The 17,028-nt window shown below is 46.4% G+C and overlaps 1 protein-coding gene across 1 annotated transcript; it reads left to right on the top strand.

Moving 5' to 3' along the window:
* Positions 1-149: 149 nt before the first annotated feature.
* Positions 150-16,503, top strand: BDH1 (3-hydroxybutyrate dehydrogenase 1). Its single transcript, XM_059822611.1, has 7 exons — positions 150-212; positions 1,544-1,675; positions 4,712-4,784; positions 6,253-6,363; positions 11,344-11,485; positions 13,059-13,211; positions 14,652-16,503. Exons 2-7 carry the CDS (start codon positions 1,593-1,595, stop codon positions 15,119-15,121), a joined length of 1,032 nt encoding a protein of 343 aa, XP_059678594.1. The 5' UTR covers positions 150-212; positions 1,544-1,592; the 3' UTR covers positions 15,122-16,503.
* The last annotated feature ends 525 nt before the right edge of the window (positions 16,504-17,028 follow it).

The following is a 17,028-nucleotide window of genomic DNA, read 5'->3' as shown; positions in this document are numbered from 1 at the left end:
CCAGGCGCCGCCCGCCGCCCGCCAGCAGCAGCGTGGCGCCCAGCGCCAGCAACGGCAGCGCGGCGCCTCGCATGGCCCCAGCCTATCGCCGCCACCGCCCGCGCCCGCCCCGGCCCTTCCCCCGGCCCGCCCCCCGCCGCGCCCCGGCAGCCGGGGCACCGGCCCAGCCTCATTCAAACGGCAGCAGCGCCCGGCAGGCCCACCGGCTCCAGGTAACGTGCGGGTGGCCCGCTGTCGCCGCGGGGCCTCCGCGGGAGGGGGGCGGGCGGGTCGGTGCGCCGGGAGGGGTCGCGGCGGCAGTGGCAAGCCGACTCCTCGCCGGGGCCCTGGCTGCCGAACCGCCCGGTGACCTTCCCGCCCGCGGGGAGGGGGCGATCCGGGCGGGGCAGGCCGCGGCGGGAAGCGGAGGGGGCTGGCGTCTCCCCCTGCGCGGCCTCCGCCTGCAGCCCGCCCCACGCCGCTCGCGCGTGGGGGGCCGCGGCCCTCTTCTTGCCCCTGCGCTCCCACGGGCGCGGGGCCGCCACGCACTCGCGCGCCCTCGGCGAGCGCCGTGAGCCCGTTCCCCGCCGCGGGAGCCGCGCCCCTGCGCGGGGCCGGGCCGGCGGGGCCTGCCGGGGAAGGCCCGTCCCCTCGCCCCCTCGAACAAAATTCTTCACAAAAAATTGAGTGGGCAGCAACCGAGCTCTCGAATTTGATCAAAACCCCTGAATTTCTGAGGATTACCGGAGCCAGCTAGTCCCCCTGAGCCTAGACCTCTCCCTTCCGAGCTTGGTGCCCCACAACAGCTCTTTTTGTGGTAATTTCACTGTTTTTTAGTTGAGGCCTGTTTCCTGGCAGGCCCTGAAGCTGCCGCAGCAGCAGCTCAGCCTTAGGCAGAGATGCAAATAAGCCCTAACAATTAGATACCGTTTTTCTGCTTCATTAAAGGAGGCGGTGCATTGAGCTAGGGAGATGGTTTTTGTGCACTGGATCGGTTTTATCCAAGATGAATATGACTGAAATTGACTTTCTGTACTTAACTCTTGTTCTTGAGCTGTTTTCACCCCATAGTGAGTTTAATGGTGATTCCCTATGCATAGTCCAGCATCACCAGCTACTTAATTACAAAGAAATGTATTTTTAACTGCACGGCTGTACTAGCTGTAAAGCCTAAGGATTGCTTTGGGACTATGTAACATAACATCATACGTGACTTGAACTTACATTTTAGTTTAAAATTATTTCATATAGCTCACTTAATATATTCCATGTAAGTACCTTAATTTTTAGCTGTTTCAGAGAATACAGTTAAAGATGCATTAAAGAAGAGAAATTGATGTTTTCTTTAAATGCCTCCCTGCTTGTCAGCTGACTTGTAATATTCTTCCTTATTTAAAAGCCGCTTGAGGTGGTTGAAGGTTGAGCTGTTTATCTCAATGTGAGAGACTGCAAGGGGGAAAGACGAGTTCCTTTGCACTTTATTTTCTTGTTGAAATACATGGTGTCAGCATGACTTACAAAATAACTAAAGCAACTAAAACAGATGTGCTATCTCCTATTGCAGAGCTAAGAAAGAACAGTGTTGCTGTTGGTAGAGGGTGTTAGTTGTAAGCATGTTGGCTACCAAGCTGTCCCGGCCTCTCCTGAACTTCTCTATGAAAGCCCTGAATTTCAAGGATGCAGGGAATGGCTTCAGGTAAGTAACTTGGTAGAGAAGAAAAAGGAGTGAGATCCTGAGTAAAGCACACATTGAGGGCTCATTTGATTTCAGTGGGACAGTTTATTTACAGAATCACAGGATGGTTGTGGTTGGAAGGGACCTCTGGAGGTCATCTGGTCCAACCACCCTGCTCAGGCAGGGCCTCCTAGAGCTGGTGGCCCATGACTGTGTCCAGACGGCTTTTGAATATCTCCAAGGATGAAGACTCCACAACATGCCTGGGCAGCCTGTGCCAGTGCTCAGTCACTGAGCTGAGCACAGAGGAGATGGCCTCTATATGCAAGGAGGCGTTGGCAACATGGTTTTTTTACACTTGGACAACCATCTGCAGTCAAAAGGGGGCTGACTAGAACATTAGTTCAGTGTCAAGCAAGGATTTATTCCTGAATATCAGCAAGTAGGCCTTGCTGCAGTGCGAGGAACTGTCATATATTTCTATGACTTCATTAAAGAGGCAATGAATCACATAAAATGAGAGAAAGTTGAGGGAGAGTTTTAGTGAGAAATGGAGGTGGGCTGAGTAATGAAGCTTTTTTTTTTCCTGAACATGAACAGAAAATTGCCTATCTAATTCCTAGCTCTGAAAAAAAATACCTTTTGTATTGGTATATGATGGGAACCCTACTAGTCCAAATTCAGAGCAAGTTGAGTGCTTTCACTGGCTTCGCTTTAGAGCAGGGGTCCCAAACAATGGTGTGTACCACTAGTTGTACACAAGCTCTTTAGAAGTGGCTCATGGCCTGCTAAGCGAGAACTGCTACCTCCAGTGTTGTTCTACTGCTGTTGATAGTGGTGTCCAGCACTGGCTGTCAAGGATGGCTCTGGTAATGGAGTTGTAAAGACAAAAGATAGCTAAGCTGTTGGAGATTTCCTATGCAAACAGACATAGGCCTTTTATCTGCTGTTTACTCCACATGCACCAAAGCTGCACCAGCAGGAATCTGCTGTGGCCTTAAAAATACAAATTAATGCTTTATTAACTTGAGAAAAGAATTTTCAGCATATTCTTTTTTTTTGTCTTCTTTTGTTTTGCTTACTGTGTATTTGTGCTTTTCGTGTCTTGTACTCTGGGGAAAAAGGTGTTGCATTTTTTGAAGTACCCACAAGCTGCTAAACCTGAAATGGAAATCCAAGTTTTCATCTGAAAGGCAGTGTTGTCACTATACTGGTGTCTTAATGCATTGAGGTAGCATTTATATACTTGACTTGTAACTGAACAAAAGCGAGTGCACGGTTACAAGCACAGATTCAATTCGAGGACCATCTGTGCATTTTAGAAGTCTCATTTGTGGTCTCTAGAATTCAGTCATGCAGAATGACAAAAATGGCTCATGGTACGTTAGTGTACTGTGTGGGGGCTAACATCACATACGCATCATAGCTGTTTCCTTAGATGACATTCCTGCTGATCAGCCGCCAGCATCTATTTTATGCCCTTGCCTTCAGGTCAAGGTAGGCTGAATGTCAAGTAGTTGTTCTCTACAGGTTATTGTGAATGGAGTGCAGCAAATCAGTGCTCTGCAGTGAAATAACAGGACCAGACATGACACTGAAAAATAAAAATCAAGTTCATACAACTAAAAGAAATGTTACGAACATTTCTGGGCACTTTGAGACACACCAAGAAGCTTATTGTTGAGCTAAAAGTTCCAAGCCAGGATTGCAGGCCAGTGATATTAACACAGACTTTGCCCGGGGACTGACCTCTGCAGCAATTAAATTCGCTGTTGCTATTTCAAGAGCTGATTGGGCTTGTGACACTCAAGTTAGAAAAAGAACTGAACTGTTGCAGGAAGGTGAGCGGACTGTTTGCCTGAATATAAATCAGCTCCCCTCCCATCTGGTTCAAAGCTTCTGCCCTAGCAGACCCTTTTTCCAGCTTTGCTTTCCCAAGATGCAGCTCAGCAGCCAGACTGTCTGCAGATTGCTGTTCAGCGTAGCACAGGTTACCCTGGGAGTGCCGGTGATGTCTGAGCAGGAGATAATCGTGAATGATTGTGCAAATTCACTTAGAAGATGGAAGAGCAGTGTGGAAGATAAGCTCTACTGTAGGATAGATGTTGTTAGAGGGGCCAGAGGGTAGATGAAGTACAGCAAGCCTAGGGAAAGGCCAGAAGGCTCTGGGAGGGCAATGTCAGTGCCCAAAGCAAAAATGAAAAAGCTGATATCGTCCAGAGAGGTGGCTGGTAAGGAGAGAAGCTAGGGTCACTCTCATGTGTTGTCTGGGCCCAGTTTTGATGAATGATGGCAAGACCTAAGACAGCGTGATACTACTGGTAGCATAGCTTTTCTAAATAAATACTCACACCCTGGAAGGCATTGCTGCTTTGCTCTGGTTGGTCTTTGTGAACATGGTTTATCTTCCTGGCAGTCATAGTATCCAGAGGAGCTTCAGATCTGCATTGCTCGAAGACATAGTGGCTCTTAGTTTAAACAGTTGCAAAGAAGGGAATATAAGGTCTAAGAGTATCTAATGGGTAGTCACTACAGGGGAAGAAGCGTCATCCAAAATGTTGGAAGGGTGGAGCTGTGTGTAAAAGCATTGAGATAGATCCAGGCAAGTTCGACCTTAGGCTGGGTGTAAGAGACAACGCTGCAGCAGAGTACTTTCATCAGGCAAATGAATAACTTCCCCTACCCCAGCTTTGTGCAACTCTAAGTGAGAGTGTTGTTGCTGTTGGAAATGAAAACACTGTGCTGCCCATTTTGCGTGTGGAAGTAGCTCTGTCCTTCCAGACCTGGAGCTATTTCAGGATTCTTGGTAATATTCAGACAGCTTCTGCAGCTGGAAATAGCATCAAGGTCTTTTGAGAAACAAATGTTTCATACTGTAGGAAACACACAGGCTCAGACTAGGGAGAACGGTAGACTGGATTCTGTCTTCTCAAATGACAGTCTACATAACGTATATAGGCAACACTACATTCCTTTTCATGTGTACGCTGCAGCACCAGGGTACGGACAAGATATTCCATGCCTGATGGTTCTGTTGTTTGTTTCTTTTTTTAACAGGCCTATGCAAAGATTTTGCTTCCCTCTCTTGTCGCCATGTGGCAGTCGCTCTTATGCAAGTGAAGTCGATCAGGTGAGTGTGATTGTGGTTTCCAGAAACTAGTTCTGCTGAGCTGGGGTTTTAAAATCCCTGAAGCCTGGTGACCAAATTCTTCTTTCCGATTTGCCAGAAAGACTCAGAGCTGGACCTCTCCAACATACTCCACATTCTTTCCTAGCATGTAGCTTCCATTGACGTAGCACAGTACATGCTGCTAAGGATGGAAATAAACAATCTGACTAGCGGGTTTTTTCTATTTTTGGAACTCACTTAGCAGATTAAATCTTCCACCTTAGACTGGAGGGAATTTGCATGACAAATTCTTAATAAAGCACTCTTTCTGGAGTATGGTTGTGTAAAGAGAGGTAAATAAACCAGTGTGTCCTCACCTCTTGTTGTGGAGAGTGGCCCTCTTCTTTAACAGCCCTTTCCCTGAAGGCTCTAGCTTGCCAGGAACAGTGCCAGACAAAAGGAAGAGGGATATTTTACCCTCTTGCCTGTCTTGTGGCACAGAATTCAACACCGTAGCACTGCTAGAGCATGCACATCTTGCTCCATAAGCCTGGGACAGAGTCTCAGAGGAATTTGGATATGGCCCTTGCATTGCTGTTGGGCTTCCAGTGTGATCCTGATCAGTCCCTGTGTATGCTGCGGAAAGCCAAATTTCTAGTTTATTAAAAGAGATGAGTTGGAATGAATGGCAAGTAATTATTACCTAATCCCACCCACAGCAGCACCTTGCTGCATGTGCACTTGTTGCTGCTGGAATGTCTGATACACCATACAATTTTTAACCTGTCACTTAACTGCTGCCTCTCTTTGGGTTAGAAGAAGGGGTTTGGAGAAGGAAGGAGGCATACTTCTCCTATTTAAATTGTAAGTCGGAAAAATAAGAAGACCAAAAAACAAACAAAAAGACTGATGACCAACTGGTCTTAATTTCAAATATTAAACCCATTTGATTCTGCTTAGCTTTTAAAACCCAGCACTAGAGGGTTTATGTGTTAGAGAGAGAAAGATGAGTGCGCAATCAGTAAGGTTAAGCCATATCCTTTCTTCAGTCAAGCTATCTTCCGCACACCCTATGGGCTGCATGGCACAGAAGAGTGGACTCCTGCCTGCTTTGAACATACAGAAACAGTTCCTACTGAAGGGAAAACATTTCTTGGGAACTGCCTGGTATATTTTCAGATTTCAAGGTGGATGTGAACTGCCAGAGAATGGTGCTTTGCTTGGTCTCTTTGTCTTGCGAGCCTGTTGCCAGAGGTGCTGAACTTTTTGTGTTGGGAGGACAGTGATCCTACCTCAGTGGAGTGAACTCAGTACGAAACCTTTGTTTCTTGTCTTCAGGAGGCACTGGGTGGCAGTAGCTGGCAATGAGTGTAGAGAACGTTCCTGGAACAGACTGCTCCTGGCCAAGGACATGTTTTGTTCTGTGCACTGCAAATCACCGATTTCAAATACTCAAATCCAATGCTTTTTGTTCTGTTTTGTTTTGCAGATTGGCAGCAGGGCTGTGCTTATAACAGGTTGTGACTCAGGGTTTGGATTTGCCTTGGCCAAGCACCTGCATGCCAAAGGCTTCATTGTTTACGCTGGCTGCCTGCAAAAGGTAGGGAAAACAAAAACTGTATTCTTCACCTGTGGCACGTGCACAGACACACAGCAAATCCAATCTTCTCTCTCCACTCTGCTCAGCTTTCTGCCAAGGAGAGGGAGGGTGGTTGGTAGCCCAAAGGGAAAGACGCGTGTGCTTGAATTTCATAGACCATAACCTGGTCTAGACCAGATCTAGGACTGAATGGTATCTAGGGAGGTTCTTATTTGATTCACAACATTGTGGTCTGTTCCATATCTGATGGACTGGAACCCCAAATCTAATTTTATAGGCTTATCCATAAGCAAATTTTGGGATCAGGTTGAGTCTGGACCTTTGGCCCTGCTTTCAGACTATACATATTTATGCAGGGTTTATTTTGATTAATTGTGACATACAGCGAGCCACCAGTGATGTTATAGCATGTGGTATGGGCATATTTTTCTATATTCATGAGTACAGCCATGCCTCAGTGTGTATTGAAGGTCTCCTAAAATCGCTGTGGAGGCAATAGAGTTCCACTAGTGCAAATGAGAGCAGAATCAGACCACAAATAGCTTAGTGATGCAGTCTTGATACACTCTCCAGGAGCGCTCTGTATGGTAGTCAGAGATGCCTGGTCATGGAGAACAGGAGAGAGCTATAGCCTCTCTCTCCTTATGAAGCACTGCACATTTTTACCTGCATGGCCATTTCCCAACAGAAACAGACTTACCCCTTAGGATATCCTGGGGTGGGTCAGTTATTTTGATTCTAATCTTTTAGCTCACTCATCACTATAAAGGTATCTTGAATAGTTATATTATTTAAAAGGAATTCGCCAGGTGTTTTTTAATGTTATCAATACTCCTTCTGCTGTTAATTTTTCCATTATTACTAAGTTTTGCTTAAATTTCTAGTTTCTTTCTGCTGCGTTTTTCAAAAGAGAAGTTTGTGTTTCGGTAGCTCTGTCCCTTGTGGTGTCTCAGCTTTGGGTCAAGGGTTTATTTGTTAACCTGGGCTCCCTCTACAGGCTTCACAGCAGAACAAGACACTTATAAACTGCTGCTTTTCAAAAGATGTCAAGAAGAGAGAGGGTGGATGAGTACTTTTTTGGCAGATGTTTCTACTCAGCTTTTGTAACTGAAGATCAACATTAGAGAATATAAGAACGTTGGAGACTTAAAAACCACAGTTTAGAATAATAGCCTGCCTCTATGTTGACAGGAGCCAAAAATTTCAGAGCTGCCAAGTTACTTCTGGGTTTCACTTCCTCTGTCTGAGCTGCCAGAAAGACCCGATTTTCAGTGAGCATGTCTTTAACTATCACTGAAACCTCCCTTCCTTTTTGGTGTCTTCGGTACTCATTCTACTGAATGCATGTTAGTGGACAATCTTGGCCTCTGACAATTTTAGCATAAGCTGACATGCAGCAGCATGCCAGAACTCTTTTAGGCTTTGATCAATACTTATTTCCTCACCCAAAATCAGCAGGAAGCTTTGCTGTATCACTTTGTAAATAAATACTGCTTTTTTAGCTGGACTCAATATCCCATGTTCCAAAATCTGTGTGACTATGGCAAGACTGGTAACAGCAGTTGTCATCAGAAAAACACTGTAAAATGCAAAGCTCCTTAGTTAACAGATTGGCCTCCTATATGTCTTCAGGCCATATACTTTATGTAGAACTGCTCTGTAGAACTAAAACAACTGCAGGAGACCGAGCAGTTCTACTGCTGTGCCACAGGTTTCACTAGCAAAACCATAAGCAGAACTCTGATCAGAGTGTAATTATTGCTGGTGCTGATTTTAGGGGCAGAAAAAGCCTGGTGTGTTTTTAGATGCTAGATAGAAGTGGAGGTAGAAATTAGAAGCATCATCTTTTGCTTGGGTATATTTGACCTAGTCCTGACAGAGAGGAAATGACTATGAAACTTCAGTGTTATTTTCATGGGACTGTTTTTCACAACACACCTGCACATCAGAAGCATACTCTAGCTTGGGGAGCCATCGTGTCCTCAGGGTATGCACTGTTCTTAGGAACGTCGTGTTCTTATTGCAGATTAAAATTGTGTGCAGTGCTGACTCTTCATCAGAAAAGGTTTCCTAGAGGGGCCAGATCCTGAGCACCTGACTGTATTTTTACTGAAGGAAACCCGAGAGAGGTGTTTAGAGTCACGACTGAGGGGAGCCCAAGGATGGATCTGTGCTAACAGTGTGCTATTTCACACACGGTTTCTTCCTAATATGTTCACTGGCAAATATATTCATGTGAGAATTGTGTTGATGCTTCATTGCCAAAAGACAGTGGTAGACTGGATCCAATGAACGATCACGCTGCAGCTGTTTTATTTTTTCCTCTTTGGTTAATAGCTGGAGGAGCCAGCTGACACAAGATGAAGAAGGTATTTTTCCATCAGTATCTGTTACCAGTGGACATATGTGATGTTTGTCATGGCTGTCAGGAGTGTGGTGGAACCCCTGTTTGCTTTGCTTTGTGTGCTCAGGCCTGTTGGGGCTTGCAGGGGGATGAGAAGGCAGAGGTTATCTGAGCAAGCCAGCATGCAGGCCAGTTACTGTAGGGCTCAACAAGAGTACTCAGAGCCACAGGGTGTTACATACCACTTCAAAGACACACTGATAAAGATACAAGCTGAAGCCCATGGGCCCCAGAGGGTGACCTTGGAAAGAGGAAGATGAGACAGCGGTGTGCTTTTTCAGAGCTGGGTCCTCTTTCCATGGGGACAGTGGACCCTGGGACTGGTAGCAGAGATGTAGTAGTCTCTTGGCGTAGCATGAGAAAGTCCTTCCACTGCTGCATATGGGCCTGGGCATTGTGGGACAGGCTGCATCCCGTGCCAGGAGAGCATGACACAATCACAGGGTGCCTGACTTAAACAGCACCTATCTGTCCTTTCTAAAGGGCCAAGGGAATGGCCCTGTGGGTCTGCGTTAATGCCCAGAGTGCAACTCTTGGCCAGGATCCCAGCCCCAAGGGTCCCTGTTCAAGCACCTAGCTGCATGTGGGTGGGAGGGCAGGACTGATATTGGCTTGCTGAGCCAACTCTGTAAGGGAGGAAGAAAAGGATGCTGTGAAGGTCCCAGTAGAGCTTATGAGGACTCTGAGGCTGGTGTGTTGTTGTGGCCCAGAGATTTTGTAGCACCCTGCAGACCTGGGATAGGGGAAAGAAGCACCTTGGCCTTACCGTTCTTCCTCTTCCCTTTAGCCATATCTGCTGCTTCCAAGGGACTTGCATGCTTGCATTTGCTGATTCCCTATTGGCATTCCCACATGTGCCACTTGTATGCTTTTCAATGCTTTGCCATATGCACTGGCTTTGGCACCACAGTGCTTTTGAATGAGCAGCAAACTTAGCACAAAACTATTTTTTGGTCACCATTAAAAGCAACACCACTAAGCTCTGCATGGGACTTCTAACTGCTCCATTTTGTATGCGTTATGCTCCTGTGTGAAGAGAGTGCAGTAGATGCCTTCTCTTAAGGACAAACACTAACCAGTATTAACAGTCTGCAGTGGAATAAGGAAGGGTGGAGATGAAGACAGAGGAGACATCAGGTACTTAGGTTAGTAAATTGTCTGTGAGCACAGCAGATAAGCCCAGGAACAAGAGGAGCCAGGAGAAGGTGTTTTGGAAGATCAGGTGGCACAGAGACAGGGGGATGTATGGCCACCCTTGTGTGGTATCTAAAGTGTGATGTCTGATGGGGACTCTCACTCTGGGGGGGGCAAATGGGCAGCCTGGGTTCAGACTGCAAAGACGAGCACATCTCATTGACAGCTGACTATTGACCGTCTCTGACAGGGAGCACCTGTGGCTTGAGGTATTTAGAATGAGCTAATGTCATTCAGCTGTCAGGAAACAGCCCTGCCATGAAGAACTGACCTGTTTCAGGTCAGAGGAAAAAAGCTATCTATCCAAAAAAGCCTCGTCTATCACACCTGCCTTGTAAAAGCTCAGGTGTGAATGATGCTTGCCTTCTGATGCTGACACAGTGAGTGGGGCTACCTGGAGGGTTGAGTGGTGGGGGAAGAAGAGCTGAGTAGCCATTAGATGATCCTGGGGCACACATGCCATGGCTAACCTGTTGATGGGGAGTAAAAGACTTCAAGTGAGGGATGATGTTGAGGGGATAGAGGGACTTCCTTACAGTAAAGACAGGGATGTTCCCAAAAAGTGATTCTTTTCAGAGCTAGGCCTCACCATCCTCTACAAAAGTACCCTGGAGTGGCCAGCACAGTCCAGTAGCTTACAACCATGGGAGTGATTCAGGGATAGTCCTAAACTCATATTAATGTCCCATGTCTGTGTCTTGGAAGCACCATAGCCAGGCTTCACCGCTGTGAAGGGACTAGCTCTGGCATGGCAGCCTTGTTGCTAGCAGCATCTAGCCCATGTGAACGGTATCTCAGGGGCTGGCCGCAGTTACATGGCTGGGCTGTGAGTGGATATGTGTATACTGGGGGAATATGCTGTTCTGAGCTGAGAAAAAAGGAGTGGAGTTTAGAGGACTGTCACTCCCAGAGCTGGCAACATGACTGAGAAGTATATGCAATGTACATGTGCAGCCACTCACCAGCTATTTTATACCATACCCCCGCCACGCTATTTGCTGTGCCCCATATGCAAGCCGGAGTGAGGATGGCACCACATACCCACCACCGAGGTAGTGGGGCACAGCTTAATCTCAGGAGCTTGTACTAGGTGAAAGTTGCCTTCCTGGGGCAGATCCAGCTCTGTCTGCTTTCTTGGTGGTCGGAACAGTTTGTACCAGCTGACTCGGTGGCAGGGCTCATGATGGAGATGCTCGAGGAATGGTGTTCTGCTGCAGAGGCAGCCCTGTCTGTTCCCCTTCCTCTTAGGGCTGCAGGACTGTCCTGATTATTCTGTGACTGCCCTGTGCACTCTCTGTTGCTTGATTTGATGGTTGCTATGCATTTGATCTTCTACATAAGCTCTTTGGCCAGATTCAAACCAGCGCTTTCTTCCCCTCTAGGACAAAGGAGATGGTGGCTCCAAGGATCTGGACAACATGAACAGTGATCGAATGAGAACTGTCCAGCTCAATGTCTGTGACAGCAAAGAAGTGGACCGAGCAGTGGAGCATGTGAATAGCAGCCTGGAGGACCCAGAGAAAGGTAGGTGCATGCAATGGGCTCTAAGGTCACATAGGTGGCAGGAGCTCCCTCAGGTGGGCTCTGAGAGCATTTTCAGGGCATATTTCGAAAGCTGAGCATATGATTGAAGGGTACAAAGCTTTGAGGAGCAGCAGTGCAGAGCAAATGGCCTATTTAACTGTTACGTCATATCAGAAAGCAGCTTCCCACTTAAGACAGCACCTACGAAGAAAACTGCTTTTTTCTCCACTAGCTCCTATAGGGACATTAACAGAAATCAGGGTGGTGTTCAAGGCCCTGGGATTAGTGCTTTATTCTTGTGACCTGAAGTTTATCGTGACTCCCTTTATGTTGTAAAACCTGGACAGTGCCCAAAGATTGGGGATTAGCAACGGAAGTGTCTCCCCCAAACTTTCAAAAGGCAAAGGAAGTGGAGAGGTTTTCCAAAGAATTTCCCATGAAGCCAGCTGAGTTATCATTAATGCCATTGCAGATACTACCATATATCACAGATTTCAGAGTTCAGGGGGTAGCTGTAACTGACTTTCTTAGCCTGCCTACCTCATTCTGCTGAGGTGATGACAGCAAATTCTGCTCCAGTACTGTGAAAATCCTAGTTGCTCATGCATTCCTGAAACCTTTCCACCCTTTGAACTACATTTTTCCCTAGATAACATTCACCCATCAGCCCATGAAGGTTGTTTAAAAACAGAACAACCAGTAATGTTTTATTTTGGATTTTGCATAAACCTATTTCTTTTACTTTTCTTTATATTTAATTTTTATATATGGATCTTCTATATAAATGAAGTTTTCCAGCTCTGTATTCTCAAGCACAGGTCAGGATGTAGTTGCCTTTTCTGGGCTGCTTCTGAGAACACAGATCTGGACAGTTAGTCAACAGATAACAGTGAGTTTTTCTAAACAGCAGAGAGAAGCCATCCCAGTCTGTTTCCTGTGCAATTAGAATATTAAATGAAGTGAGTTAATTTTATTCCAAATTCCTTTTAAATCCTTCTTCTCATTGCCAAATGAGTTGGTAGCTTCAGTTGTTGCCATCTTGCTTGCAGCAGAATAAAAGGGAGAGGCCGTGGCCTGCATGCCAACCCATGTCCACCCCATGCCCACATCCTCCTTCCCAGCATTGCAGACATTCTAGTTCTTATGGTGACACAAAGGATTTTACTTTGAAAGAATTACTTTTGTTTCTTACAAGGTCTTTCCTATTCTTATTATTTGCATTTAGAGACTATATTTTGCTTCTTTTAAAAAATCATGATGGATAAAAAGAGAATGGCAAGGAGAACAGCTTAGACAAGGTTGAAGTTCTCTGCTGGCTTAGAACTTTCTGGGAAGCCTTATTCACGGTACTTTGTGGCTGCAGTGTTGGGCAGTGCGGGCAGATCCTGATTGTGGTTATATTTGTTCAGGAGGCTGAAGTTTGCTCTGGACTCTCTTCTGTCTGGCTGTCAACTTTACAGGTCTTAATGAAAAGCTCTGTTTTGTGGTTCCATAATCTATTAGCAAGGCCTTTTCCAAGCTGCTTTCACTAGTGTTCCAGGGGGAAAGCTTTCTGCTTGATTTTGTCTTCCAGGGCTCTGGGGGCTGGTTAACAATGCTGGGATCTCCACATTTGGGGAAGTAGAGTTCACAAGCATGGACACCTACATGGAGGTAGCTGAAGTGAATCTGTGGGGGACTGTGCGAACCACCAAGGCTTTCCTCCCGCTCATCCGGAGGTCAAAGGGTGAGTGATCTCCTCTGGACTGGCACTCCCTGGAGCAGGTCCCCTGTCCTGCCCCATGCCTTGCTGTGTTAGAGGCCAAGAGGTCTATTAAGCTTCTTTCTGCACCATTGACCACCTTCAGACCGTTACAGACAGAAAGTGACCCACAGCATGCACGCAAATGACAGATTTCCTAACCACTCTGAGTTACACAGCAAGGCAGCAGTCCTGAAAACCAGTTATTTTTTCTCTTTCCCATCTGTGCTGCCTTCTTGTGCAACATCCCATGCAAGATCTAATCTGTCATACCTTCAGATCTAATCTGTCATACCTGTCACACCTGTTCAGAAGCTGCAGCTCACCATAAATTCCAGTGCCAGGAGCAATCCTCCCCTCTATACAAAAAGCAGCTGTGCCAGTGCTGGGTGGGGTGGGCAGCAGCACTGTACTATGACATGCATCTTGCAGGGAAGTTGCCAGCTGTGCGCTGTGTTACTTTGGGAGCTTGTAATGTGTTAGAGGTGGGGTTTGTACAGGAAAGGAACACAGACCTGGAGCTCACATGGATCTTGGCATAAAGGGGCAAAAGCTTTCCTGTACGGGGGCCAAGTACCTGACTAAATGAGAATATTTTTTACTCTTGAGGCATTCGCAGACATTAACAATATTGGTCTGTGCTGTAGACCTGGGCTGTATGTGGCCCAGGGAGCATTTCTTACACCATGGAAAGGTATCCACTTCTGTGGTCAAAGTTTCTTTCTAACCCAGCTCAGCAATAAGCCCTAATATAAAGTGCAGAGAACTGCAACCTCTGATTAGACTACAGCATCTACAATCTCCTGCCAGCAGTCTCCCCAGCCAAAATGGATGGCTTCTGGAGAGGAGAAAGGCCCCAGCTCTGTACCTGGAGCCATAATCCAGCTGTCACACAGAAAAGGGTGCAGTGGACTTAGACTGCTCTGTCCGTTTGTGGTGCAGGAGCAATCCATTCCCTTTTAAGAGGCAGACATTATAAGCCACCATTGGGCTCCTAGATTTTGTGCCTTTGACTTGCAAATAAACAAGCTCAGCCTTGGTGCCAGTGGCTTTCTCTGCTTCAGCTTCCTCTCGTCTGGCCTCAGCCCTGATCGCTGCTGAGCAATCCTGTTTTCCACCGTGCAGGTTCTGTCCAGTCTCTTCTGTGTTCCCTGTAGCACTGAGCTCTGTGTGTCACCATGTGCGTGGGCCCTCAGGTATAACGAGCCGGGGAGCACAAGCAATGGGCTTGTTCTCCTGCCTGAAGGTCGTCGCATAGGACAGCAACGTTCAGATAGAGCCACCAGCAGGTCTGCCAGGCAGCCCTTACAGATATGCAGTGGGTGGGTGGATGCGCATTCAGGAATCTCTTGGATGTTATGTATCAGGTATCTGCTTTGGATCAGGTACCACAGCTCAGCTGTGCTTTGTCTGGCCTCTGCCTAGGTCGTGTGGTGAACATCAGTAGCATGATGGGTCGCATGGGCAGTCCTGCCCGATCACCGTACTGCATCACCAAGTTTGGCGTGGAAGCCTTCTCCGACTGCCTGCGGTATGAAATGCAGCCCCAGGGAGTAATGGTCAGCATCGTGGAGCCTGGCAACTTCATAGCTGCCACCAACCTGTACAGTCCCGAGCGAATCAAAGCCATAGCCGACAAAATGTGGGACGAGCTCCCTGAGATAGTGCGCAAAGACTATGGCAGAAAGTACTTTGATGAGCAGGTCAGCAAGATGGAGACATACTGCAACAGTGGCTCGACAGACACCTCGCCAGTCATTGAAAGCGTTGCCCATGCACTCACCTCCACGACTCCCTACACCCGCTACCACCCCATGGATTACTACTGGTGGCTGCGCATGCAGATCATGACGCACATGCCTGCTGCCATTTCAGATCGGCTCTATGTCTATTGAGGCTTCACGCTCCTAGGCTACCCAGGTGGGAAATTTGTTTTAAAGAGCGCATTGTACACACTTCCCATTAGTAATTTTTAAATTTTTCTAACCTCATTTCAGAGTACTGTATTTTAGCTCTAAAGGGTTCATTTAAACATCTGACATAACCTAAAGGGCAGTAATTTGCCAGGGATGCTTCATAGGCAGGAATACATTATGTTTGTGCAGGGACATTGACTCTTTGCTATTTATTTCATGTAATCTTTTTTTTTTCGCCTCAAACGTCAAGCTAAAATCATTATTTAAACTGCAATTGCTCTGAAGTGTTTTCGGAATAATTTCTGCTGATGGCTGAACACAGTCTTCACAATTCCTGCCTAGGATGCAGCCTTCACACCACAAAACAGAGGCCCTCCATGCTGTAATGGCAAACCACTGCCTCCTGATGACTAAGAGTGTCCAACAGACTTCTCCAGGCCTAGTCACAGTAGCCCAAGACAAAGCAGAGACTTTTTTAATTAGGGGATCAGAACTCAAAATGCTCAAGGTGCTGAAACTGAGCAATTGACCCTGTCCCTTTCTTTCTTACAATTGTACTGATGAAACCTTAGAGAAAAGGAACCAGTCTGCTTTTCTTGTATGCTTTCTGGCAAAGGAGTTCGATGATCTGGGGACTCAATCCTGCAGACCTTTCCCACAGGAGTTTCTTACTTATATGAGCATTCCCATGAGTGTGAGCAGCTTTACGCACAGGACTGCAGGCATCAGTATTGGCCTGTAGTAACATTTCTCTTCTCTTCAACAGTAATTGAACATGAACTCCAGACTTAGTTTGGAGAAGAGTTTCACTCCAGCTCCTATAATTTGTGAGGATCACTGCTGAGCAGAGGGAAGCAGAGAGGGTTATAGTCACATCAGTGAATGCTGTTCTTACCAGAGACCTCAGAGTTACACCGAAGTATTTGTACAGCACCTTGCACAAAAGAGCCTTAACCCTGACCGGGGCCTCTAGACAGTAATGCAGTGCAGGTGATGATAACAATAACTTTCATTGAAGGAGTCACTGAGCTGAAATACATCTAATGTGATATAAATCTTAACAGAACGTCCGTAACAATAAAGTTAACTTTAAGAGCAGTTTCATTTCCATGATGGTTGTTTACATGTCTGAGAAACATTTGTTTTGTACTGTACGAAAAGAAAAGAAGAAAAACTTAAAAGATCCTTTCATGGGAAAATGCAGAAAGAGTTTTTTTTTTTTAAGCTTGAAAGGCAAAAACCAAACAAGTAATTAAAATACGTTCTTAGCAAAGTTAAAGAGAAGGGATCTCACATGCTATAGTAACATACCGTGACATGATCAAACTCCTTTGGCTTAATAAATGTATACATGAATGGTAACAAAATTCAGAGGCTCCCTCTCATTATTTTTTTAATACTTAAGGTGAAAAGCTCATATTCGTTAGTGGTGGTATTTTTAATGTGGTGACGTTCATGCCTGTTATGCATACACAATGCATTCAGAGGCTGATTTGTAGTCTTGGGTCTTACAAGTCCGTGTTGGATAGTGTAAGACTTCTATAGGAGTACCAGATATATACTGTATCTCGTGACAAATATGTCTAACCCTTGCACTCTGTGTATTCACAGCTCTTAAACCTGCATCTGTACCGGCCCCCTCAGATTACAAAGGATTGTTACGGATTACTCCCAGGGAGCAGGAAGAGAAACTGAGCTCTGAAAAGGGGAGGGGGATGGCGGTTTTCAGGAGGGCAGGCACACAGCAAGTCACTGACAAACCCAAAACAAAACCCTGGGAGAGACTTGCTGGCTTCATGATCTTCTCCAGAGTCCTAGCAGTAGTAGCTGCATCTTGTGGTGCAGGGAGGAGCATTGCCTCATTTTCCAATAAATGGACTTCCCTC

The sequence above is a fragment of the Gavia stellata genome, chromosome 11 (genome assembly GCF_030936135.1).
Source record: "Gavia stellata isolate bGavSte3 chromosome 11, bGavSte3.hap2, whole genome shotgun sequence".
Classification (NCBI taxonomy): domain Eukaryota; kingdom Metazoa; phylum Chordata; class Aves; order Gaviiformes; family Gaviidae; genus Gavia; species Gavia stellata.
Note: the sequence above shows the minus strand (reverse complement) of the source record. Positions and strands in the feature narration are given on the sequence as shown.